General features: G+C 39.9%; 2 protein-coding genes across 11 annotated transcripts in view; one reads left to right on the forward strand and one right to left on the reverse strand.

Annotated features, from left to right (window-relative positions):
* IL17D (interleukin 17D) lies at nucleotides 1-12,964 on the forward strand. The gene is made up of 3 exons (XM_067290178.1): nucleotides 1-199; nucleotides 287-585; nucleotides 10,707-12,964. The coding sequence occupies exons 1-3, from the start codon at nucleotides 44-46 to the stop codon at nucleotides 11,020-11,022; spliced, it is 771 nt and encodes a 256-aa protein (XP_067146279.1). The 5' UTR covers nucleotides 1-43; the 3' UTR covers nucleotides 11,023-12,964.
* The window catches only part of EEF1AKMT1 (EEF1A lysine methyltransferase 1), a 20,702-nt gene continuing 5,367 nt past the window's right edge, over nucleotides 10,843-26,177 (reverse strand). For 2 of the 10 annotated variants that reach the window (XM_067290230.1, XM_067290246.1), the window contains exons 2-7: nucleotides 23,323-23,476; nucleotides 22,278-22,360; nucleotides 20,532-20,812; nucleotides 16,204-19,010; nucleotides 12,978-13,057; nucleotides 10,845-10,927 (exon numbers count right to left, since the gene is read on the reverse strand). In XM_067290230.1, coding sequence (XP_067146331.1) covers nucleotides 18,883-19,010; nucleotides 20,532-20,812; nucleotides 22,278-22,360; nucleotides 23,323-23,472 — 642 coding nt within the window. In that variant the 5' untranslated portion in view covers nucleotides 23,473-23,476 and the 3' untranslated portion in view covers nucleotides 10,845-10,927; nucleotides 12,978-13,057; nucleotides 16,204-18,882. Of the gene's footprint in view, nucleotides 10,928-12,977; nucleotides 13,058-16,203; nucleotides 19,011-20,171; nucleotides 20,403-20,531; nucleotides 20,813-22,277; nucleotides 22,361-23,322; nucleotides 23,477-24,152; nucleotides 24,262-24,803; nucleotides 25,004-26,177 lie in introns of those variants that run through there. The other 8 variants (XM_067290221.1, XM_067290225.1, XM_067290212.1 and 5 more) reach the window with 8 other exon arrangements.

Raw genomic sequence — 26,177 nt, forward strand, 5'->3', positions numbered from 1 at the left:
AGCTCGGGGCGCTGAGCGCTCGCCTGCTCCGTGAGCGCCTAAAATGTTCCTGGCAGGCGAGGCCAGGGGAGATGCAGCGAGGCGCGGGGCACTCTTCCAGCAGCTCCTCCGCCGGCAGAGCCAGGGCACGGCGCGGCTTCGCAGCCCGCCGCGCTCCTCGGCCGCTGCCCCCGGCGCCGCCGCCATGCAGCGAGGCAGGGTAAGGGGCTGAGGGCCGGGGGTCGGGCCGGCGGGCGGCGGGGGGACGCGGCCGGCCCCCACCCCGCTGACGGCGGCGCTGTTGCAGGTGCGGGCGGTGCTCGCGGCGCTGCTGTGCGCGGCGCTGCTGCCGCCGCGCCCGGACGCCGCCAAGGCGCCCAAGCGCCCGGCGCGGATCCGGACCTGCGGCGAGCGGCCCGAGGAGCTGCTGGAGCAGCTGTACGGGCGGCTGACGGCGGGCATGCTCAGCGCCTTCCACCACACGCTGCAGCCCGAGCCGCCGGGCCGCCAGCACAACGTCAGCTGCCCGGCGGGGGGCCGGCCGGCGCCCGACAAGAGGTTCCGGCTCCCCGTCAACCTGCGCAGCGCCTCGCCCTGGGCCTACAGGTGACCGCGGGCCGCGCGGGGAAGGGGAAGGGGCCGCGGCCGCCCTCGGGCTGCCTCCGTCAGCCCCGGCCGTGGCGCGGGGCCGCCCGGGGGCCGTTGGGAGTCGGCCGTTGGGGACCTCTCAGGGACCGCGACCGCTGGGGGCTGCCCGGGGGCTGTTGGGAGTCGGTCGTTGGGGGCTGCCTAGGGATCGCGACCGTTGGGGACCTCTCAGGGACCGTGACTGTTGGGGACTGCCCGGCAGCGCGGCCGTTGGGGGCTGCCCGGGGGCCGTTGGGCGCCGCCTGGGCAGGTCGCTGCTGAGCTGGGAGGCAGTGGGATGTGAGGGGCTGGTGTGGGGTGAGGAGGGTGCACGGGGGCTGAACTCAGGCCGGGTTAGCGGTTGGAGCCTGACAGCCTCCAGTTGAGGTCTTGAAGGGCCATGCTGGGATGAGGGGACACTTCCTTCCTGAGGCATGGGGGGGCTCAGTGCCGCTCAGCGAGGGCGATAGGCAGGACCCCCTCGCCCTGCTGGAGGACCCTGCCCCTGGCAGAGGCAGTGGCGCTTTCTCCCAGAGCCAAGCAGAGCCAAGGCCGGCAGATGCTGAGCAGTGCCAGGGTCCTGGTAGGCCATGAACATGTGCAAAGAGTCAGTTCCTTTGTGTGGTCCCACCTTTTGCTGGACTGGTTCAGCTCTTTCTCTGCCTTTCACGTCACCCAGCCTCTGTGAAATACAACAGGAGGCTGGCTGAGGAGGCATTAGTCCTGAGGAATAATATGCTACACGGAGGAGCAGAGTGACTGAAAGGCATTAAGGTAGACCTCTTGATAGACAGGTGTAAGGTAAACGCGTAAAAAACTTGCATGAGGAATATGTGCAATGGGTGGAAGGAGAAATGAAAAATGAAGAAGATGGAGATGAAGCTCACAAACACATACACAACAGGGAGCACAGACCACCCCTTGAAAGGTGACTTATGCAAGTTATCATGTAACTTAAGTATTAACTCCATTCAAAAGACTGTCACCAACAAACCCTCTCATGACCCTGTAGTAGTGCCTTAGGGGCTCAGATGCTTTCACTGAGAGATGGGTGGCCTGGTGATGTGACTCCAGGCACTGCACTGGCTTCCTAAATATATCTGAGTACAGTGTGTGCTCTGGTTACAGACCAGCAGAGTTGTATCTTTGCCTGCCCCACTGCAAATATTCCCAAAGGCACACCTTCCACTCTGCTGTCAGAGCACAGGCAAGGAAATACATGAATACTGCAGTTTTATAGATCGGTGTTTTCAACCTATGGCTCAGAAACACCCCTCCCCTGGGATGAAACAGGGATTGATAGACCCCTGGAGACATAAAAATTTAAGTAAAGGAAAGGAGACGTAAGAATGTAAAAGTAAAGCAAATCTGTTGTTTGGCAGGTTAATACACAAAACAAGAGCCTGCACTTCTATTGGAAACTCTGAAAAAGCTGAAAACCACTAATCTGGAACTCTACAAGTAGGGTTTGATCACATTCTCACTATCAAACCTTCTCTGGTAGTTTTGTCTGAATAAGAGTGACAGAATTGGGTTAATTATTTTCGGCTCTTGAAGAAGACACTGCAGACAACAGGAAGCTAAAATGTGCAAACTTTAAAGGAACTGATTTTCTTCTTATTTTTTGTACATGATCCTTCATAAACACCCTGACACTTTTACTGTATATTCAGCATATTTAAATAAAAATATCTCCCTGTTAGTAATATCCAATAAATATTTATTTTGTGGCATGCTTTTTGCGAGCTTTAATTTAAGTATTCCCACTGAGAGAAAAATGGTTTATTTGCTCAGTAAGTCTTTCTTAAAGTATTTTTAGAAATAGGATTTTTAGTTAAATTACATTTTCTGTAAACAGACTGAGTATTTTTTAAGCTACCTAAACATGCAAAAAGCAAGTATGATGAAAGACACATCTACCAGTATGCTAAGTTCTTCCTACACTGGTTCTGCCAAATAGTGGTGCTTCAGACTATTCTTCTCCTGGTTCAAAAATGATGATCTCTGTACTCACATCTTGTTAAGCTGGTATTTATTTTCAGTTGGAGCTGTGTACAGGCATAATCTTCACACAGAGCCAGCTGCTGTTTGAGGTCTGGCTTACAAAAAGTTTATTAAGAAACTGTAAATCCACTGTACTTTCATCAAAATGTTTTCAAACATACCAAACAGACCACTAATCGTTCATATACAAGTAACTTGATGAAACTGATTTAATAAAGAGAATTGCTCCCTGTTTATACCTAGATGATCATTCCAAAGTTTGAAATTAAAGAGGGTATTAAAAAAAAAGCATTACACCCTCAAAGGCAAGATCTAGAATTACATTTAGGGAAAAATTACTTTCTTTAGGATGCAGAGACCTGAATACGATCTCCCTGAAAGTTTTTTTTTCTTGATATCATTTTTACTATATCATTAGTACTGTGAGATAGCAACAGACATTGCAAGAGCTGTATTAAAAGTATAAAATATGAAATTTCTCATTATATATAGTAATGTGCATTTGTTATCGCAACCTGCTATTTCATAGATTTCCGAGCCAGATAAAAGCATTGTGAAGATGCCGTCTGATCTGCTGCAGTGTACAGAGGACAGGTGTTCACCCAGTTACCCTGGAAGCAAGCTCCTGATTGCTGTTAGAGCTCCTGCCTGTCTTTAAAAGGGACATGCAACTTTCCATTAAAGGTTGCAAGTAATGACAAATTGCTTGTCAGTGATTAACCAGTTACACTTAGACAATCCAAACAATTTCTTCTCCATGGTAGGTGTGTTATTCTGGAAAACTGCATAAGTCTCCTGTAATGCAGAACTGCCTTGGCAAGTCTATTTTATGTAATTCTTTTAATCTTTCCTCATAAATTGGTCCCCTTCACTCATCTTATCAAGGTTTATTGCTCTTTCCTGAACCTTTGAATTGCCAGAGTTCTTCTAGTGGTGGTGCCCAGAAGTGATTTCAATGTTCAAGTTGTAATCTGTAACCTGTGAAGAGTAGACAGTTCCCTCTTTTACACTGTGATGTGACACCCCTCGAAGCATGAATTTGACTATTTGAAACTCGCATCGAGATTCCTGTCCAGCTGCAGCACAGGTGTCTCACAGGCATCCTGCTTTCCAATTTCCTTTCTGCCATTAAAGAGTTACAGTGCGGTTGACTTCTGCTCCGTGCATGAAGGGCTTTTTGTTTTTTTTGACCTGCATTCTAATGTCTGAAATATATTGTACTGTTTCTCTGTCTTCATTGGTGTTGCAGTGGTTCCCGTTGTGACCATCTGCAGATGTCATTAACATCCTGTTTACACTCCCTATTCCAGCTCGTTACTAATAAAGATATTAAGTCTGGCCTTCCTTACCTTCCCCTGCATATCTCCCCAGGCACCTGTTCCCAGCTGTTTAACACTGCTTCTTGTATTTTTTCTGCTCACATGACAGTTCAGTCCAAGTCAATTGGAATTTTTTCAGATAAGCATTTGTGAGAAAAAATCAAATATATTACTGAGAGATCTGTGACCAACATTCACCCTATTGCATCACATTTATCAAGTTTTTCATTCTGATCAGTGTGGAAGATTCATGTTGGATTGGCTAAAAGTACAGATAGTCTTTGTGTGGCTTCTCTCCTAGTCTTTGTTCTGTGCTTACCATTTATTTTCTATTACTTGGTCTTTAATTTGGTTATATAAAAATCAAGACTTACCTCATTTTTGGCTTGTTACACCCCAGAAATACAGGAGTTGTTACAAGGATTGCACCACAGACCAATCTGGCCCAAGTTCTTGCTGCTGGCAGCAACTAACAGTTGGTAATCGGGGCAAAAGGGGGGAAGAATTAATTCATCTGCCTGATACTGAAATTCCATCCCGATGGCCCCAGGAGATCAGTATATCAGTCCAAGCACAAAGTTTAATCACCCGTATCACTCTTTACCCTGCAAAGCTATAAAGAGACAAGAGAGTTCCCCAAACCGAAGTCAGTCTTGCTGAGTGATATCTTGAGCATACTGGATTTGCTCAACACCTCAGGAAGTTGGTCTAAGAATTACCCAGTCCTTTGAAAAAAGAGAGCCGGCAGCAGAAGCCTCTGCTGTAAAATCATCAGGCTGACTGTGTGCCAATGTGTGATATCTATCCAGGAGTTCCTTCTCTTTTTTGGTGATATTACCTGGGTATTCAATGAAATCCAGCAAAGTCTGCTTGTGCTAGGAGGTGCTGTAAAGTGCTGTGGTGCTCAGTTATTGCTGCTCTTTCTTTAACAGTCACTTCACAGAGGTTAGTGCTAGGGGGTGTCTTTCTTACCAGCTACAGATCCTGCTTACAGAGCACAGCATGGGTGTCACTTGTTTTAATTTACAGAGCCATAAACATGTTAAATCTTTACCAATTTGAGCTCAGTTCCAGAGATGCACACACAAGCAACTTTATGCATGGATGAGACCCATTAAAAGGGTTAAATTTTAAACATGTGCCTAAATGTTTGCAGGATCTGATCATAAAGCTAGAAATAAAGGTTAAAAAAGCTGGTCCCACTGAAGTCAGTGACAAGTTTACAGTTAGTATTGATCATTGATTCCATTAGTTGTGCTGTATAGCACAAGTGCCATTCTGCTAATCAATCAGCTGTATATATCGGCTTAATTTTTACCCTCTGTTGTCTTGAGGTTATAACAGCGTTCATAGCTAGTTTATAGGAACACCTTCAGATTCATCTGCAAACACACTTCTACCTTTAGCAAAATGTTTATGTGTATTTGAAAAGTCATTCCTGTTTCTGGATTTCCAAGTCTCATCTCTTCTGTGTCTGTCTCTGGGAGCCTACTCCTGTGCCAGGACTCAAGGGTTCATGTGCTGGAGTCAGAGATGAGTTTGGAGCCTTAGCTAGATACTCAAAGACTGAGCCTGCTTTTTTTGTTTGTTTTGTATCCAGCATATTGTCACTGCTAGAAAAATAATAAAGATCCTTTTACAGTCTGCATAAAGGTAGTGATTTCCATGGGAGATTATTTACTGATAAATATTAAGATAAAATAATCAGCAGAATTTCTCAGCATCTTTTTAGGATTCCTTCTTAGACTCTTGTTCCTGTACTGAGTCCACAGTGAGCAACATTCAGTAAAATAGAGACTTAATTTTTATTCTCAGTGTTTATTTGATCATGAAATCCAATTTTAGCTACTCCCTTTCTCAAATGTTGTCTAGCTTGTTCTACTTTTCAAAAACCAGTTGCTGTTTATAAGCATTGTGAGTTTAGTGCTCATTTACTTCAAATTTTAATAAAAGTAATCCAGGCAAGTCTTTATTCATCACTGGTAAAGCCAAGCTTGACTGAGAACACTACAGCACTTTTGAAAAAAGGCATGTGAGACAAGGGTTTTCCCATATCCAAGACATTTTCCAGGATCTGACATTATCATGTGACCTAGTATGCATTAGCCAAAGATGCAGCCCTGGGAAGGAGTACGAGGGGATGCAGAACTGCTGTCCGTTTTGTTTGAATATGTGTTCGTACAACAGCTGGATGTTATCAGTGTTCTAATATACAGAGCATCATCCCTTTACTTTGCACTCGGAAATACTTACAGGTTTAAGAACTAACGTCTTTTTTTATTTTTTTCTCTTGGTGAAACATTTATTTCTCTATAGCAGGTGTTCTTTTGTTAAATTCACATTATGCTTGGTTTTTCTTATTTACAGATGGTACACTGCTGGTGCAAAGGAATAGCCTAACGCTAACAGCAAAGTCGTGAAGAGTTGTATCAGCCTGTCCCAGCATGGCATCTGGCCCACTGGATTTAAATGCTTGGAAACTATAAAGCGATGATATTATTAAAAATACTACATCTGAGAGTAGCAATACAGGACAAGACAGATCAGGTCTTTGTAAGAGTGGCCCTTCTGACAGACATTTCTCTCCTGAGTTTCCAGGCTTAGTACACAAACAGCAGGAAGTTTGCTTTTCACAGGGAGCTCTCAAAGCAGTCACAGGGCCGTGAGGAAACGCAGCCTAGAAGCAGTCACACTTCATTAGCAGCAACCCTTCAGCACAAAGCCTCCTGCTGTTCCAGCAGCCCCGCAGAGCTCCTGCCCCTCGCGCTGGTAAACCTGAGCTGCTCGCTCACGGCACCGGTGTTACACTCTAATAACTGGAGCACCAAGTCCCATGAATTTGCAGGGCTGGGGAGCCCTCGTCTGAACGGTCGGGCTGTAGTTGTACATGTGTGGCCACAGCAAAATGACACGCGGGTGGGGAGCAGACAGGGAACACCTGGGTGCCACTAGAAAGCTGCAGTTTTCGGGTCCTCCATATCTCTTCCCAGCTCATTCTGCTGCGTCCGCCTGACTTAGCAGCTTTTGCTATGTGTGGGAAAGAGCTATTGGGAGTTTGGAGCAGGCTTTTGTCCAGTTTTAGTTCACTTAATCACACGCATTTAGTCTGTTCTAGGAGAAGACATAAAACATGTGTCTTGTCATGCTTGGCGTAATGGAGCTGCATTGAACTATAGTTGCTGAGGCTGTGGCTGCTGTATGCACAAAGTGATTAGGTTAAACACATGAAAACAGAAGCAGCAGGTCACACAAGTACAGGGTCAGGTTATAGCATTTGTTAGCAATTCAGCCCCAAATCAGACTGGGTTGCCTAGAAAGACTAAAAGGAGCCTGCAGTTATAAAGACTTTCTTAAATGACTTGAGCTGAAGAAACTTGGGTATGGTTCCAAGGTTTAGTGACATTTTAGTTCACTCTCTAAATTTTGGAGATGTTACTAACAGCAGTCGGCCTTCAAGTTTGGGCTGGATGCAAAAACCAGGTTTATTATTTTGGATCCATATTAAGGGTTTGGATCCGCTCTGATTCTTTCCAGTCCTCTTACCATGAAATAGTGGTATCTGCACCACACAGGAATGGAAGAGGGGGGGTTGTTTTTTGTTGTTGTTATTTTTTTGTTTTTTTCTACAGCAAGTCAGTTTTGATACCCACACCATCTTGCTGGGGAAAAAAACCAACTCAATTACATCTGATTTTTGCCATGTGAGAATACTGAAGGGGAAAGTTTGTGGCTCAATCAAGATTCCTGTGAGACTGTTTTCTTGTTATTAGCAAAATCCCTTATGTTTGCATCGAAGCATTTTCATGCTTTCCAGTAACATCATAAACCAGGTGCTAGAGATAACACAGTATAGGAAATACCAATGACTTGACATACAGTGTATGCAACAATCCACCACTAAAATTATTCACAGTTGAGTTTGAAATGGGATTGTATCAAGGGGAGAAGTAAGATTGTATTTTGCTTTCTCCCCTTCTGCCGGCTAAAAGACATTTTATTTCACATTGGTGTGAGATTCTGAAACATCATGAAGATATTTCCTGGGAAAGTAAGCAAACATAAATGTATTGCAAAAAAAAAAACAAAAAAAAAAAAACTGCAACATCACAGATGTCTGGCTAGGAGAGAGATTTTTTTTTTTTTTTTTCTGTGAGGGAAACAAATTCCTTAAAAGAAAAAAACCCCCCACATTTGTATTTGGCTAAAGCTGCAATTCCAGAACTGTTTTAATCTGACAAACTGGTGCCACTTCTCCTGAAAAGGCAGCCCCCCCCCCCCCAGTGACCCCTTTGCATACAGCTGCTTGCTCACACTGCCTTGTTTGTGCGAGTGTTTGTATACACATGGTAATACAGCTGAAGGACCAAAATCCAGCTTTTGGTTAGGTTACTTTCCAGTTGGGTGAGTTCCCTGCTCAATCCTGCGACCAGAAGAACATCAGCATTGACACAAGGGCACATGCAAGAGGGGAGCTGCAATGCCTGTTTTGGCAGCTGCAGATTTTGTTGCATAAAAGTAACTGGGAAATCACAGCTTGAGATAGACTGTTACTGCCGCTTCCACCGCAGAGGCCTCTTCTCATCTCAGAGACCCTTGAAAGACAGATAAAGACTAAAGGTTTAATGCCTCAGAAACCAATACAAACCCTGATGCTTAGCCTGTGGCATTCTAAGCGCTGTAATTTAGGAATTGCTTTAAATCCATTCTGTTTTTTTTCTTCAAAAATGTTTATTTTAAAATTATTAAGGGAAGGAAGGCATTGCTTAATCAGTTTGCAACACCCAAGAACTAAATAATTATGTTGTTGATAGGTATTTATTTATTCATTTTTCTTATATAACTGTCCCACTTCATCTGCTGCTCCTGGGAGTGATTTAGCTCTATGGCTACGTTGCATCATGTCTGTGATCCTCCCTAATGTACTTTCCAGCACCAACAGTAAAATTCAAGAGAGCCCAGAGTAAACAGATAAAGAGTAGGCTTCAGTCACTGTGTGGTGGTCCTACCCTGATCTAAATAGAGGATGGTTTAAAACCTAGTGCAACCTGTGTTTTTACAGCGCTTCACATCACATAAACATTACAGTCTGCGAACATTTCCTAACATCAAATCTCTCTTCGACTGTTACTGAATTTTTAGTCTCAGTGATGAGCTGGTCTAACTTCCAGGCCAAAGGCATGAAATGATCGGCTTAGTTTGCAAGAAAAAAAGTACTGCATTTGGCTTTTAGGGACACTTAGCAAATAAAGGGGCACTGAAGCGCTGCAATGGAGCCTCTGGGCAGACTGAGGAATCTCCTGTGCAGGTTTTTAAGAAGGAGCTGGACAAACATTGGCAAATATATCAGAGCTTGCCTCAGTGGAGGCATTCGGACTAGGTGACCTGCCAAAGTGTGTTGACACTGTGTCAGTAACAGCCTGCAGCAGTGTTCTGCAGCCTGAGCCAAAGAGAGGAGTTGCCCCTCGCCAGCTGTACGGCTCAACCCTTCCTGAGGCAGGCTCGATTTCGTGATAGTTTCAGAGCAGAATGTGATCTGGAGGAAGGCTACAGAAGCAAAGAGGACAGCTGGCATATGAGTTAAACATAGACATCCTCTTTGTTTGGAGATGCAAACATTTTTTCTAGAATAACGATACACAGTTACAGCAACGTACAGCATGCCCCATAATTACTTCCAGTATAAGCAGGAAAAGTGGGTAAAGAACAAAAGCAAAAAATACATCACTGCAATAAGCAATGTGGCAACACCCTCCAGTTTTAACCCTTTTTTTAATTTTTTTTTCATTTTTTTTATTTCAGAAACAACCTATCAGCTTTTACTTTTTTTTGCTAAAAACACCAGGTATCAGACAGGCAGGATCTGTGTTACTTGAAACCATATCATCACATCCGTATTCTCCTTCCAACTGTGTTCAGAGAAGAAGGTTGTATCTCAGACTTCCTCAGTCCAAGCTATAACTTTGGTTACAAGCTCTGCCAGTACTGCTAGTCAGAGTATCCAGAGACAGGGACAGGGCTCATCAGTAAGCAAAGGGAAAGGGAGACCTATGTAAAACAAGAAGAGGAAATACTCGTGAAGCTTTAGGGCAATGTAGCAGGAGAGTGCAGCAAAAACTTTAACTTTGCAGTTTATCTCAGTGTGGGCATGCAAAGGTTATTATTTTTCTCATTGGTTAGAAAAGAAGGATGAAAGCAAATTAGAGAAAAGGAATGTAGAGTTCTGCTCAAAAGATGAAGAAACCTTTCCCTAACACCCCAAGCACACTAGGGAGTGAAAACTATTGCAGAAAGAGTCATATAATTTAATTTTATTTAAATTATAAAATTTTAAATCATCATGTTATGTAGCTTCAAAAGTAATAATGTTAACAAGAATTTGTAAAAAGTTATGAAGAACTCAGGGCAGATCAAAAATTTGGAAACATCCAATTTTCCTTTTTAATGCCTCAGTTATCCATTTAGCCCAAAATTCAAAACAGTTCTGTCTAAACCTCTGAGTCTCACATCTTAGAAAGCCAGGCACTTCATACCTTAGTATGCTGTAGACTCTGACTGGCTGAGTAAGTTGTTCATGTTTTTCCTTTCCATTTTACAAATAAGCCTGACAGCAACAACTACATCTATTTTTCCTGGCCCCCAAAAAACCCCAAAACAAAAACAAAACAAAACATTATATACTATGATTTATCTGTCAACATTTATAATAATAATGTTTTCCAGATGAATACTTACATTTTTAAAGATACTAATGAATCTTTATTATTTACTTCCATGTAGAATTTCGTATGATCCCACAAGATATCCTAAATACATTCCTGAAGCATACTGTCTGTGCAAAGGCTGCCTCATGGGGATCTTTGGTGAGGAGAACTTCCACTTCCGCAGCACCCCTGTGTACATGCCAACCGTCATCCTGCGCCGCACCTCCGCTTGTGCTGGAGGTCGATACGTGTACACGGAGGATTACGTCACCATTCCGGTGGGCTGCACTTGCGTACCTGAGCAAGAAAAAGAGGTTGAAAGTGTAAATTCCAGCATAGATAAGCAAGAAGTGAAGTTGCTGGTAAACCAGAACAAGCCACCGTCAGAATGAAGAACACATAAAGGATCTTGTGTGCAGTATTGGCTTCACATCGTCATTTCACACCTCAGGAAACTGCAAAACAGCAGAAAACTTACCATTTCTCTACTTGCAGCTATTTCAGTTATAAGATGGAAAGTTTTGACCAGTCACTCAGGTCACTAGAGATGACAATTCATATTAAGAACTTTTTAAGCTTTTTAAAGTATTTGTTGCAAATTCCAATATAGCTTTTTTTTTTCTTTAGAGCAGGACATTTTCTCCTTGCTTATCCACAGTGAATTTTAGAAGAGGAAGCAACTATAAGACATGCTAGCTATTATTATAGCAGACTGTTGGTTGTAGATATTTTTAAGGAGTCTCTTATACTCTACTTTTAGATACCCTTATATAAAAGTCACATAACTGCTGCACATATACCAAATCAGCAGTTAAAAAGATGATTTTTCAGGCTAGGTGAGCCCGGCTTTTATACTTTATATCTTAACTCCAAACAGTGTTCTTGGCTGTTACATCTTTGGGTATTTATACACTACAACATGGGAACCTGTGCTGAGCTGGAGTAATTCATGAAACAATATTCTATGAGTTTGTTATTTTTAAATGTGCCAAACTGCTAAGAGTATAAAAGTGTTGAGAAAAAGCATTCTAGAATATTAGAAAAGCACAGCAGACTTTTTTGATGTGGACTAAGTCTAACTGCACAGCAATATCAATTAGAAAAAAACTTAATTTGGGACCCAGTAATTCTGTATTAGATTTCATTCATCATTAACCTCTTAATTGTTAATTGTGATAAAACTGTATTCTGTAAAGCTGCATGGACAACCCCTTTTTCATGTTAGGAAAGGAAATTATCCATTCAAATAAATTAAATACAAAGGGTAAGCTTCATCTCACCTACCTTACGGCATCTAAAAAAAGAAAAAAAAGGGCCAGGTGGTCTCGACTCATATTCCCCTATCACAGCAGAGTAAGAGACAGGCCTCCTGAGGGAAATGATGAATAGCTCTCTGGAGGCACCTCTCTCTCCAGTTGCTACAAGGATTTGTAGATGAATACACAGACCAGGTGCAAACTTTTAGCTGGGACAGGGGTCGTTGAGATGAGTCCCAGCCAAACCAAACTTATTAACTCCAACTAATCAATAAGTAGTGCTACTATTTTCCCCCGTGCTACAATAACAGACAATCACCTGCAGAAGATGTTAGTCTGTAGAACAGCGTTCAGTCTTAAGTCTTTGCAAGTTACAGGAACTTGAGGGCAAGACCTAACTACACACCCTAGATACACAAAAATTTGTGTCTGCAGAACAAGGGACTGAAGGCTGTCTTAGTCTAGTGAATGATAGCCAGGAATACCTTGTGTGACCACAACTCCTAAGAGGGCTTCAGTCTCCAAATTTGATAAATCTCTGAATGAACAGCAGAAAATACCTTTTACAGTTGAAGGATTGTGACTGCAGTTTCATTACAAAAGAGAATAAATACCATATGCAGCAAAATAGTTGCTACATCAAGAACTCAAAATTATGCTTGGTCCATGTAGAAGAGTAGCTCTAACCACTCCTTTGGAGTATATTTGGATGACGAATGGAAAGACTATGAGCTAAACAGAACTGACAAGGTAAATACAGAATTAAAATCTTATGACAACTCTGTGTTTTTATAACAGTATTTTTATGGTGCAATCTGTCTAGCTTCTTACATATCCTAAAAGAACCTTAAGAACTCAGAAACCTTTAAAAGTAAGAGTCCCGTCACAATGTCAGATGAAGTTTGTAACTGTGTTTCTATTTAGATGCTTTTTCACAATTATACTTGTCTTTAGATCTGTGTTTCCTCAAATTGTGACCCTTGTATCTCAAGGGGATTCTCAAAGAAGGGTTCAAAGGAGGTTGTAAAGTGTTTATACTACTCAGAGAACAGCTAATTGCCTAGCTGCTGCCAGCAATTAAAGGTAGTTACCTGTTCCCTGGAGAATGTAAATACTTTCAGCAATTACAGTCATTTTTCATTCCTCCCAGTGTGGAAGAACTTCTCACCCTCTGAGAAGAGAGAACCGGTAATCAAAGACAGAAGGGCTCAGAAGGGAAGCAGGCTTACAAAGCTTGAGGAACACTGCATTGGATGATGCTTCAGCAGTCTAAGGTCCTTACGGTTTCACTATTACGCAGTGGTTGTTCTGCCCACACACACATGCACAGATCACTTCAGAGGGTGAAATTGGACCTTTAGACTCCACAGCATGTAAAGCAAATTCTTCAAAGTATAAGGCGGCAAAAAAAAACAACACACAAAAACACAAAAAAATTCAAAAACGACACAACTCTGAACATTCAGTAAATATCCAAAAAGGATATTGGCTAAAGTACAGAAATTAGTTTAGCTTCTGCCAAACACTACCCTCCAAAAAAACCTCATCTGTCTGCCCATACTCTTTTGGTACACAAATCAGTGTCTACAACAAATCAGTTACTAAAGCACATGGTTTTATTTGCATGATATGGAGAAAACGTCACTTTTTGTTGCAACTTTCTTGTCCTTCAGTCATAAATTTTGGAATCAGTATGAGGTTTTCAAATAACTAGAGCATGTTCTTGGAATTACTGGGAGTAGCAGGCTAAGATCAGGTAAATGGAACATGATCTCTTTAGCCAATCCAGAAAAACAGATGCTTTAGCTTACTCACAGCTTCAGGAATTGGATGACTAAAAGGAAAGCATTACAGGACAGCAAAATCTCAACGAATCAATAGATTATGTATGTTGGAGACCTCTTTCTCTTCATACTGCAACAAGTGCAGAAAGCTTCCTATGGTTACAGGCAACCTTATGTTATCTTACTCAGAATCCCATTTCCCTTTTTTAAAATGTTTTTCAAAGAGAATGAGGATTAACTGAGCCACTTTGCTTCCAGATCCAGCTTTCCAGCTACGTGTCTCTTAAAGGCTGTGTTTATGTTTTAGAGTGAGCAACTGTTTGCTAATAATTTGTTAGTGAGCAACTGTTTGTTAGTACTTAACATCAAGAGCTATCAGCTATACAAACATTTGTTAACCTTCATAATACCCTTTAATATATAACAACTCTCCGCATTACTGATGTGGAAAAGTTTGAGTATTAAATGTAGTTTGCATTTGTTTGGATTTTTTTTTTAAGCTATCATCACATCATGGATTTATATCATTTTGACCTCAACTGTGGTGTGACATTTTCCAGCTTCTAGCCCTCTGGTTACAACTGTTGTAGCCCTGCCTTTAATTTGTATGGGGGAGGGGAGTTCATTGGTGTTGCTTCAAGGCTCGCACACTGTTGACACAAGGCAGATATGAAATGCCTCATTGAACCCACTCCAGGTCCAATAAATGCAAAGAATTCAAAGCTGAAACTATTTGGCAGCTGCAGCTGATTTGAGAAAATTTTTGTTGTGCCAGGAAAATCTTTTCCTTCAATGAGGTTGTCCCTGGAATACATTAGGAGCAACAAACCAGAACAATATTCTCGGTAAGGAGATTATTTTCTTCTCTGTAGTATCACTTAACATAGATTGGAAAATTCATATCATGCAGGAAGGTAGCAATCCTGAGATGTTAGTTTGGGTTTATTAGCCAGTCACTATATAACGCTGTTTGTGTGACTAGGCAGTGGTCTCCAGATGCAAGCAAACATGAAATCACCAGCAGCAAGGGGAAAGAGAAAAACGATGGGTATTACACGTGCTCAGAAAGTCTAAACATCTACTAATCTCTCTGGGATTAGGGAACAGCATAGTTATATGAACTACGACACATGTGAGGCAGATTAGTCAATCTTACATGTTTTGCTGAGTAGAGGCATGAACTACTGCTCGTTTTTGCAGCACTTCCTGCCATGAAGACTGCAAAATACAACTGGCAGTGGAGAGATACTCCCGCTCTCAAGTTTGCTGAAGTGGCTTTTGGAACCCAAACCCAAAGGTCCTGCTTTACAACCGCACAGTCTGGCACAGGGGCTGCTCCCTGGGAGTGGGAATGACAAAACCCACTGGCAGATATATCTCGCACTGGCCCTGGCACAAAGTGGCAGTTGGGAGGAGGTCTGTGTGATGTGAGAGACTGCGTGAGTGTGCAACGGCAAGCTGAGTGCAACACAATTTTTTAAAGGGAAATGAGATTAGCTGCTTAATGAAAGCAGAACCATGGATTTCATACAACAGCAGTTCTAGAAACACTGCAGTTGCCACACGGGGAGTGAAGCAGGCAGCTGTGGTACACGCTCTTCCACCTACAGCCATCGGACTGTGCACAAGACCACGGGATTCCTCTACAACTGTCCCACTTGTTTTGACGTACATAACTACAGGGCATCACAAGGCCTCTTTTTGCTGCAAAACGCCTCTTACTGCAGCCAAGAGGCTGTAGCATATATGACTTCGTAGTCATATACAACTTTCTGGAAGAGAGGCGTGATGATAAAACTTGACCACACTCTGTTCGATTACAAAGCCAATCTAAAAGAGACATATAATAAGAGAAAGCCAATCACTACTTGACACTGATGACTCTTTTTTGATAATCCTATTACAGAAAAGATATGTTATCACATAATAATCTTTTTTAAATTACTGTAATGGCACAAAGTACAAATTCACTGACAATTTTTGCAACTTGTAACCTTTCCAGAAACACAGCTACTTCCTCAGAAAAAAGTATGACAAAAATAGTTTAAATCGTATCATTGATGAAGGCTGTGAATGCTACTAGTCAAGCTCTGCTTGTGCAGCTGCCCAAGCTCACAAAGCTTTTAAAAGAGGGAAGCCAGCAGAAAACAGGCTGCCCTATTGAATGCATCTACAAAGATTTATATGTACCCTCATTTTCATAATCATGCATCTTCACAGTGCCTCTTTTCAAAGCAGTCTGACCTACATGTGAGAAGTGGCATTTATTTTCTTGGTGATGGAACTAAACATTCTGAGCATCACCGGTACTGAATGTACTGAGTTTTATTTTGTTAAGAAAGGAAGCAGGTCTCTGATGAAGTTAGTGAAGTTATCTTTAAGTCTCAGGTGGAGAGCCCAACAACACATCTTTAGCAAAAAAAAGCAGATAAAATGAAGGACCTTAACAGTGAAGCAACAACATAGGTAAAGCTTGTATCCGAACAGCATATTTTAACTTAGATGGTTGGGGGAGGAAGAACAGGGCACTTACCAGCACCCATGTCATCATTTCTGGCAGTCACACCTGTCCCATTTGAAGTCTTTCCGCAGATAAAATTTCAGGAGTTACTAGATATTGCCTTGTCTCCCTGTGGTTGGTGGGCAAGATATTTAAGGTGATAAACATAAAGCAGTTTACAATTGTGAAGTAGAGATTTATGCCAATATCTATGCATTTAACATTGTTTTGCTTTCTTATTTTGAAACTCCAGTCACATAAAAGGAATGGCTTAGTCTTCTGGAAAACAACTAAACCCAGCTGTATGTCACCTGTGGGCAGTAATTTCGAGGGGGGATTCTGGCTTTAGTGGGCTCCATGGCAAGAATGGTTTCTGTTTTGAAAGGCAAAACGGTACCAAACACATGCTTACAGTGACTCTCGTAAAGGCTCTGTCTCACCACTCCACCTGTGAGCTGCACTTTCCTCTTTTCAACAGTGCCTATTACCAGTCACTCTGGTAGAAAACAGCATGAGTGAAAGAGAAAGCAAAAACCAGCATCATGAAACTCAGGAACACTATATGGAGAAAAGAAAAAAAAGCAGCAGATAAAAAAAAAACATGAGGAGGAAAAAGTCTTAGGAAATTAGAAGATCTCATGGAAAGCAGGGAAGAGAGCAACAGTGGCTTAGAGAGGTATTTATGAAACAGTACTGTGTTCCCCTCAGTAAGCACATTTCTCCAGGCACTGAAAGAGGTGTCCATCACACCTTGGGTATCACTGCTCACTTGTTTATTCCACTAAATGTGGGAAATGTGTATTCTAACAGGAGAAACGCACAGAAACTTGAGTATCATCTCTAAATTATTAAAATTCTTGTCTCAGAAGCTTAATGAGGTTCATCCCCACCACAAAATACATTTCCTAATATTTCCTTTTAGGTGCCTCATTTTGCAGATGCAGCATTTCTGTTAGCCTTTTACACAATCCCAGTATATAAATATGGTGTATAAAGATAGATATTTATGTGTCATATAGTATACTTATAGTTGATAAAACCATTGAATGCTTTGGAGTTTGGCAGTCCAGCCAAAAAGTCAGAGAAACCTGGCTTTAAAAATTCCCAGAGTTTCAAAAATATCAACTATCCCAAAGGATTTTTTTTTTAAAATACAGTATCTCTTTTGATTGAAATTGATTGAAAGACAGCCAAAATCGCTTATATAAAACTTAACATTTGTGTATTAGAAACAGAAGTTTATCAATACATTATGTTATACCTCAGCAGTCTTATAAAATCCAACTATTTCTAAGATACTTCTTTTCTACTTCTCTTGTTTCCATCTGTGGAACAGGAGACAAAGATAAAAATGGAATATATGGGAAAATAAAAAGGACTGCTCTTGAAACTACAAACTTGACATACCTATAAATCATCTTTAACTTGATTTTGAAATCTATTAAAATGCAGGAATTATATTTATTCAGATCCATTATGAGTCAAGATTTAAAGAACTAACGTGTGTGGGTCATGTTACTATAGAAAAAATATCTCGGAGCCAACAGTAACTCAAACTGAAAACACATGAACAGTTTGAGGCACTAATGCAAGCATTGGCCGATTTGCTGCATTTTTATTTAGTAGTTACTTTGTATTTGATCTGACTAATGTTTAGGATTCTTATCAAAGGTAAATCTCCCTCTAACAGGAAAGACCTTATTGTGTTTTTTTCAACAAAGCATCAGTTTTATAATACCTCTGCAAATTAGCTTACGTGGTAAATAAAAGATACTATTTTTTAAAACAAAAAGCTCATGAGGTTTCATTGCTGTAACAGAAAAATATCCCAAAGTAGATGCACTGTATCTCTGCAAAGAGATGGATAACTACTTATATCACTTTCTTCTAGTGCAACAGACATTCATACGCAAGTTTACATGATGACAATTAATAACAAAATATATTTTACCTTTAAAAAAGAAAGTGTAGATTTCTACCAAGGTTTCAGAAAAGGCATAAAACAATAACCACAACTTTAAAAAAGCCAGTCTAGCAACAATCAGTGGACAGTGGTTCCTATCTTACTTGACAACTCTTAGGTAGTTCTACTGATAATTAAAGCAATGGGAGAGGCCTCCCCAGAAGGAGACTTACTCTCTCTTCTAGTTATCCTTTAAAAAAATTATCAGCCTGGCAGCTAATGAATCTAAAGAAATATGACACGTTCAGAACAAACGTGTTTCAATCCTTTTACTAAGGGAGCATCGCTCAAGGTTGAAAGGATACTAGTATTCATGCTCTTTCAACCATCCACTCGCTACTGAGTTACCTGTTACTGCAAATTATTACAGTGATGTCTGCGAGGCAAGCACCTACGTGTGCCTGTGTTTAGCCAAACAGCTAAACCCAGCACACTTCAGAGAGGTCACTGAAGAGTCCTTGAATGGTCAAAACTACTAATTAGAATTAAATACTAATAGAAAAGCTGCCGCTATCCAGCATCTTCATCATTTTGGTCCCCAATTATTTAACAGGTAAGATACAAAACACAGTAATTACAAATGCTTGCACATTTAAAAGAAACGCTATCACATGGTGTTGATTAAAGCTAGCCCAGAAAAAAAACATTACTCGGAGCTGAATATTTAAGCATTGCGAAATGCAGAATTCTGTCACTGAGAAAAGAAACAAAGGGCTTGACTGAAAAAGTTAAAGATCTTCTTATGAAAGTCAGTCTAGTCCAGAAGCATAGTTCACATAACATCGAAATTCATTGGCTAAATTTCGAGAGTGTCTTGGAACAAACTTGCATATCTTCACCCCAAGATGCTTTGCTGCCTGTTCCTCCATGATTGCACCTGCAGCAAAAATAATTAGTATTTGATAAGAAAAATAGTAACAGAATGTTTGGGTTTTTTTAAAGAGCTCCTCCCAGATACATATATTTAGCTTAGTTTTTTAAGGAAGCAAGGCTCAAAGGAAAAACAGTGTCAGCCCTCTCTAACAACTGAAGCTTTTGGGAAATTTTAACTAAATCTGAAAGAATGGTAGAGGCCCTAAAGATATTAATGTCCCAAAAGTTTCATAAAATTAGGTAGAGGGTAAAATCACTGCCCCTTTTAGAGAAAACAGAAATTTGGACTCAATTCTTTTGCTACATGCCAAAGAAATTACATGGTAGGGAGCCATGGGAAATGCAAACAGATTACATATACTGTACCACTTAAATAAACCCTAGCGTGATATTTACAGCTACACACTGAGAAATCACTTCCTTGAGCAGTATTTCCCAAACTTTGTAAACTGAGGGACCACCTGTCCATTTTAGGAAAAAAAATTTCTGTGAACCATCTCATGCATGACTGCCATTTATAATTAAACAAAGAAGTAAGCTTTTTATATCCAGATATTCTTTTCATTTTTCTTCATTTAGTCTTGTTTGACTTCCCAGAACTGTACACATATAGGATTTTTGTCTTTTGTTTTTGCAGATGTTTCTTGGACCATCTTCAGATGTTTTATAGATTGCAGTTTGAGAAACACCAAGACCAAGGCAGATATTCATAGCTTTTTAAATTAGCAAGTGCATCTTCAAAAAGCAAGGCCTGCAAGTACAGTAGATAAGTTTTCTAGTTTCACTGCTCTTATCATTGATATTTTAACTCCTTCTGCTGAATTTCAATGCCCAACAATTGATTACTTTAATGTGAATTAATGTATGAGGATTCTGCCACTGTAATTATAGTTTCTGTGTTTACCAGAAAGGAGCAGGTGATATGAAAAAAAATTTTTTTTGATTTTTTTTTTTAGGCTTGGTTAGAAGCATCCCATTTTACTGAGCAAAGGCCATTCCAATCTATTTGTCATTCTTTCTACTGTCATTCTAGCTCAACTTAGGTTTTGCTGAGAAGGATGCAACAGCTTAAATCTTGTAGCTGTAGATGTCTACGAAAAAACAAATTCATTAATTCATTAAAATAACATTAGCAATAAATTGCATCTATGTTTGTCATAGCCAGACTTTAATCATCACAATTACAGAGAACATCCTTTTTACAAGAAAAAATATTTCTAGAACATCACAGGATGATCTTTCAAGTCTTCACAAAAATTAGGAAAATTCATCATGCCATGTGAAAAAGGTACTGACATTAATTTAATTATTACAACACACATTTCTTCAGATTAAAGAAAAGTTGAACTGAAGCACTCTCATAAAAAGTTTATCCTCTTCAGGATAAATATTCTTCCTAGAATTAATTATAAATTAGTATTATTGAGTTAGTATCAGTCTTACTTGAGAAACTAAGTTTCATAAAAATATTTAGATCACCATTAAGCGTCCTTGTTTCCTCTCTTAAAAGACAAATTAATTATACCTGTGCAAAGCAGAATCTTTCCTTTTGTTAAGTATTTGATGGTCTCTGCAGTTTTCTGAAGACACTCCTCAGAGAGATAGGGTGGATCTGCTACTACAATGTCAAAACTGTGCGGCAGGAGGTTTTCAGGTAAGTTCAAAGGATTGTTATAATCATAAAAGACAAACTCTTCTCCATAGACAGAAAACCTTCTGTCATATTCCAGTATACACACTGAAAAATCTTTGCCATCCTGTTCTTTCAGTTTCTGGTACACACTTGGTGCACTAATACATGCTATCCTGAAAAGAGACAACAACTTGGAATATCAAAAGGCAACCAACACAGAAGTAACTAGAGCAAAGACTATTCCATAAATTCTCAGGGCTGCTTTGGGAAAATATTTTAAGCATTTGTTCCAAAAAATGTAAGCTGTTCTTTCTTCATTCTAACAAATATCTTATTGCAGTTTTGAAACTCATGCCGAAACTTTACACATTTTTTAAAAGCATGTTATTGCAATAGTAACAGAAGAGAGCAAAACAAAGAAAGAGAAATCAGATACTTTCTTCAATAAATATTTTGAGAAGAAGAATTGGCTTGAAAATTCTCACAGAAGTATTTTTTCAAAAGCTATTTTTTTAATCTAATTAAATGGCTTGAATATGTCTATTAGTTCCATATGCAGTTTTTGCAGGCCTGAATTCACAGGCTTGATTCATGACTGGGGCTCTCACAGGTGATCTCATTGGGTCATTTCTCATTGCTGGGATCTAACATGTTATGATGACCAAATGCCTGTTTCGCTTCTCTTTTGGAGTTTGACTCCTGCAACAGAGCTGGCAGAAAGGAAAGTCTGTTTGTGCCTCAGCTGCTCCGTTCATGGCCTGGCCTATTAACGTTCCTTTCTTCCCAGTACTCTGGCAGAGGGAGAACCCCCCCAAACCAATATCTCACTGTCAGCTTAATTCAAGTGCTCATGAAGCTGACCACTGCTAACTGCACATCAATTCTTTAACAATATATGCCTTGTCTCTCCTTTTTATGGGGATATTGACTCTTACAGGCGTCACATAGAAAACATTAGCCAGGAAAAGATCAATCTTTGACACTTAGGATATAAATATAAATTTCTGACAGCCACAAATAAAACTAGTATTTTATGTAGTTTGAAGAATTCTTGAGCACCAGGTTCATAACAACTACGTACAACACCTCCAAAACACATTTAGTTACTTTAATACAACTTTAATAACTAGTGTGTGAAGTATTTAGGCCATTACATATTCAATCTCTACACAAAGACCTTAAGCATAACTATACAGAAAAGCTTATTTCACAACAGCAAAGAAATAAATTGAAAATTTAAGTTAAAATTAAAAATTACTCCTTAAAGAAGCATAAAGAAAAACAAGTTTTTCTGTCTGCTGGAGAGAACTGTTGTTGTAAGAAAACAGAGAAAAGAAATACAAGTCATATTATAGACAAAACATAGAAATCAAGATCTAGAGCTCTTTATTTCCTCAAAAAAAGGATCCACAGCAAACTTTTACATGGCAGGGCCTACAAAATTCAGCGAAATGTTAAATGGTAAGAGAGTCTGAACTTATTAATTATATAAATAAATAATGGCAAAGCATGTGCAGCACCTCCACCAACTAAACATGAAGTACCAAGAGAAATGAATTAAACTTATACCCTCTCTACATACATGGAATATTTACAGAAAGCACATATCAAATCTATAAAATAATTATTAAAACTTACTTGCCATCTTTTCCGGCTGCTGCAACAGCTTCATTAGCCAGGCATGATGCAGTTTCATCACTGTACCAAAACTGGCTCAGTTGCTGAGAAAAATAATACACAACTATCAACAACTTCAAATCTTCTGAGTATGCTGTGTGCAATTAGGTTTTGCTAGCCCCACTTCAAGAAAACTAAAATCCATAGCAACTTCTCAGTTCACAAACCGTGAAGTTGGAAAGGAGATGATTTTCCTGATAGTCTCTTTACTTCCATAATCCTGTGACAAGCAGCAGTTAGCTTACACTCTGCGTTGCCAAAGCATTTATTACAGAATCAGGAAAACCAAGTAATACTGAATCACTGACAAGGTTAGCTCAAACCCAAAATGCAGATTTGCAATATTTATGTATTCTTAAATTGAGTTACTTTAGGGGAAGAGAAAAAAAGAACTTGAAGAGTGACACCACAGAGGGAAATAAAGGATAAAAGCAGTAAATCAGAAGAGAAGATCAGAAACAACATGATGAGTGAAAATTTAAAACAGCCCAGAGAGTGAATCAAAAATCAGTCAATCGCAAGAAAAAAAAAAAAAAAGCAGCAAGGCAGCCATCCACAAAAACAAAGAAATAAAATATGGAAAAGATACAATGTGAAAGGCAAGAGAATGGTCTTATTGTTGCATTGCATTTGTCTCAATTTCAGGGAAGAATCTTCATTGCTTTCACATGCCAGGCTAGAGTTAAAATTTCCAGAAGGGATAGATGCTTCTGTTGGCAACTTTATTCCCTCTGTGTAATTTCTGTTAATGCTCCTACACACACACACAAACACATACACACAGAGAACAGAAAAACTATATCCAGATTTATTACTAAGGCAAATAATCCTACAGTATTATTCTTCATGAATACTGCTAGATTTTGCAACTCTAGGAATGCCCCAGGTGTTTTCCCTCTTTCATTCCATCATCCATTTATCCACAAAAGAAACCTGCTAAAGGCTGTTCTTCCTTAATGATCACTAATGCTAACTGTGCTTCATTCACTGAAGTTTAGTTTCTTACCCAGTCTTCTTCTATGGAGCCAACAGAATATTGATTAAATCCCTGGGAGGTCTTCATGCCCTCTCTCTGCTGTTGTTCCAAATAGAACTCCTGCAGGGCAGCCAACGTATGGGGTGAAAGCTGGGGAACATCATCATCATCATCATCCATTTTTCTAGATATCAACCAGAAGAAAAAAACAACACCCAAACTTTTTTTCTATGGTGAAAGCATTTAATAAGCCTATTCTCCTAAGCTAAAACAATATCCACCGACACTGGAGGTTTAGTCTAATAGCTAACTAGCAAGACCCCCTAACAAGGAAAAAGCATGCTCTCTCTACTTAAAAGCTCTTAAATCAGTGAGAGGAAGACTGGAAATAATACATCTGCAGAGAGAATTCAGGAACAGCAACAGCACTGTTCCCTTTCTACAGAACACAGTTTTGGCTTATATTCTTACAGGGATATTGTCATTAAATCCATACACCCTTTTTGTATCAGCATGCACAAAAAAGGGCTTTGGTGCATTTTCCAAACCCTGTAGAAATTACTCTCCTCCCACCTAGAAATAAGCATAGTTACTGATTATTTCTTTCCATGTTCAAAATCCACAAAATTTTGTGTTAAAATAAGTAGACTAGTGTTCCAGGATCAACATCACCTCACTTGAACTCCCATACTGTAAAAGACTCCTCTGAATGCTTGAAATCTTCTATAAAGTAAACAAAAGCAGACAAGAAGTTCAAGAAGATGTTTTTCTAAGATAAGACTACTTGACTGAGAATCTGTGCTTTCCATACATGAGAACAGGGACATAACTAATATCAAACAGACACAGTGTACACTCACTGAAAAGTACAGCCATTTTCAGAAAACTCATGAATCGAGTTACATTTCGTGGTATCACTTAACCCTGCTGACTCCCCGGGCAGCAGAACAGTATCCAAACAGGAAGCCAAAGCACTTGTGTCCTTCCCAGGAGAGACAGTGCCACCTTGTGGCACAGAAAGTGAAAAAAAGAAATCAAGCATGAGAGAATTACTGGAGAAAAACAGAAAAAGGTTTTTCTTTCAAGAAACACCTTCTCTTGACATCTAAGAATTATTACATATGTAATGACTTTAATAGAACTTTAAAACAGGGGTGTACACTTCTCTTTCTGCAGAAATAATCTGTATTGAAAGTTATGCAGAGAGAAACGTGAGACTTCAGACCTCTATGCCACTTTAAAAGTTATTGTACTTTGAAGTATAACTGCTTATAAAACAAGAATATGCTTTTTCTCTTCCCTATTCTGTTTATTACAATGAGAGCTTCAGAATTCACTTTTTCTTCCCCATTTTTCCCTCTGCGCTGCTCCCTCTCTTTCTCGCAGAGCCTTCAAGACACTTTCCTAAAGTTTGGTTTCTCCCTACGTGCTCAGAAAATAGTGCAATTCACCTGCTACTCGGAGACAACCCAGCAGCATTCACCCTGCCCTTCCCCTGCCTTAGTACGCACCTGCATGGGACAAGAACCAAAGCCCGTGGCTTTTCCAGAGTATCGTTCATTAGACTTGACAGCTTCTCAGTTGGGTTGGCTGAATCTGCATGCTTGGCACGGGGGAAGGGGGGGGGGAATACTACCTGAAATTATGTGAAGAGCAGGAATAAAGCCACCAACAGAAGCAACTATCTCTTCTGGAAATTTTAACTCTTCAAAGTCTAAAGACGCATCTATTCATCAGCCTCATGCAAGCGGAAAATGATTGAGTGAAGCTACCTAGTCAAAACAAAAGGTCTATTTCTTCCCTATTTTTTTTGATAAATAGAAACAAAAAGGCTTTTAAATATTATTTATATTAATAACTTATGTATTATTTGAAATTATTCACTATTAAAATTACTGCAATTTTGCACAGGTAATATAGTTTTGGGTTTTGAATTAGACTACATTTACAGGGTAAATATCTGGAAGGCTCACGTCACTGTCAAAAAGTAACGACACCACTAGAGAACCAAGGGTTAGAATTCTAAACACTAATAATGCAAGTAGTTTTTTACTTAAAACTCTATTGACCGGCTCTTCGATTTTATTAAAGAGAAACAGTTATGGGCATATTAAAAAACCCTGCTGTTACAAACAGGTCTGTTTTGATATAGTGGCAACAGCAATGACTTTTGCAGAGTTTAAAATTAATCTCATAAAGGCCGTAAAAGACACATAGAAAGAACACAGGCTTCTGCAAATTCAAATGAAAAAAACAGAGCCAAACTGTAAGAAAGAAAGTAAACAGACACTGGAACAAACTGTTCAGTAAGTGGTGGATTCTCCATCTCTTAAAGCCTTTTAAAAGAGAAAGGAAGCCTCTTTGGAAGACAAATTTCAGTCAAACACAAGTAATTGATTCCAGCACAGTGATAATTCAGTGAAATGCCCTGCACAACACAGAGGCTCACACTGAACAGTCAAGTGGTTCCTCCGACCTTTAAAAAAAAAAAAGTATATAATAATGAATAGTAATTAAAGAGATTCCAGAAGCAAAACCAAATACATGTTCCACAACACTCCAACAACATACAATGCTTAAATCCACTTCAGGCCCTAGATACATGAACATTTGTTGTTGGGATGGATGTTATAAGTTTAATTATTCTTCATCTCACAACTTCCCCCCCCCATTAAGTGCATCACACACACAGCAGTCTCATTTGCTATTACCCCCTAGGCAAGCACACATCTATTCTTTGACACTGGAAGAAACTAAAACAGATGTGAGCTTGCAGTTCTTAATTTGGAAGCTGAAATTTTGATTTTATACATTCAATGAACCTGCGTACGCATTTGCAAGGACTACAACCATGTCCCTGAAATAAAACTCTCACAGATAGATTG

This window comes from Apteryx mantelli, chromosome 1 (genome assembly GCF_036417845.1).
Source record: "Apteryx mantelli isolate bAptMan1 chromosome 1, bAptMan1.hap1, whole genome shotgun sequence".
NCBI classification, from domain to species: Eukaryota; Metazoa; Chordata; class Aves; order Apterygiformes; family Apterygidae; genus Apteryx; species Apteryx mantelli.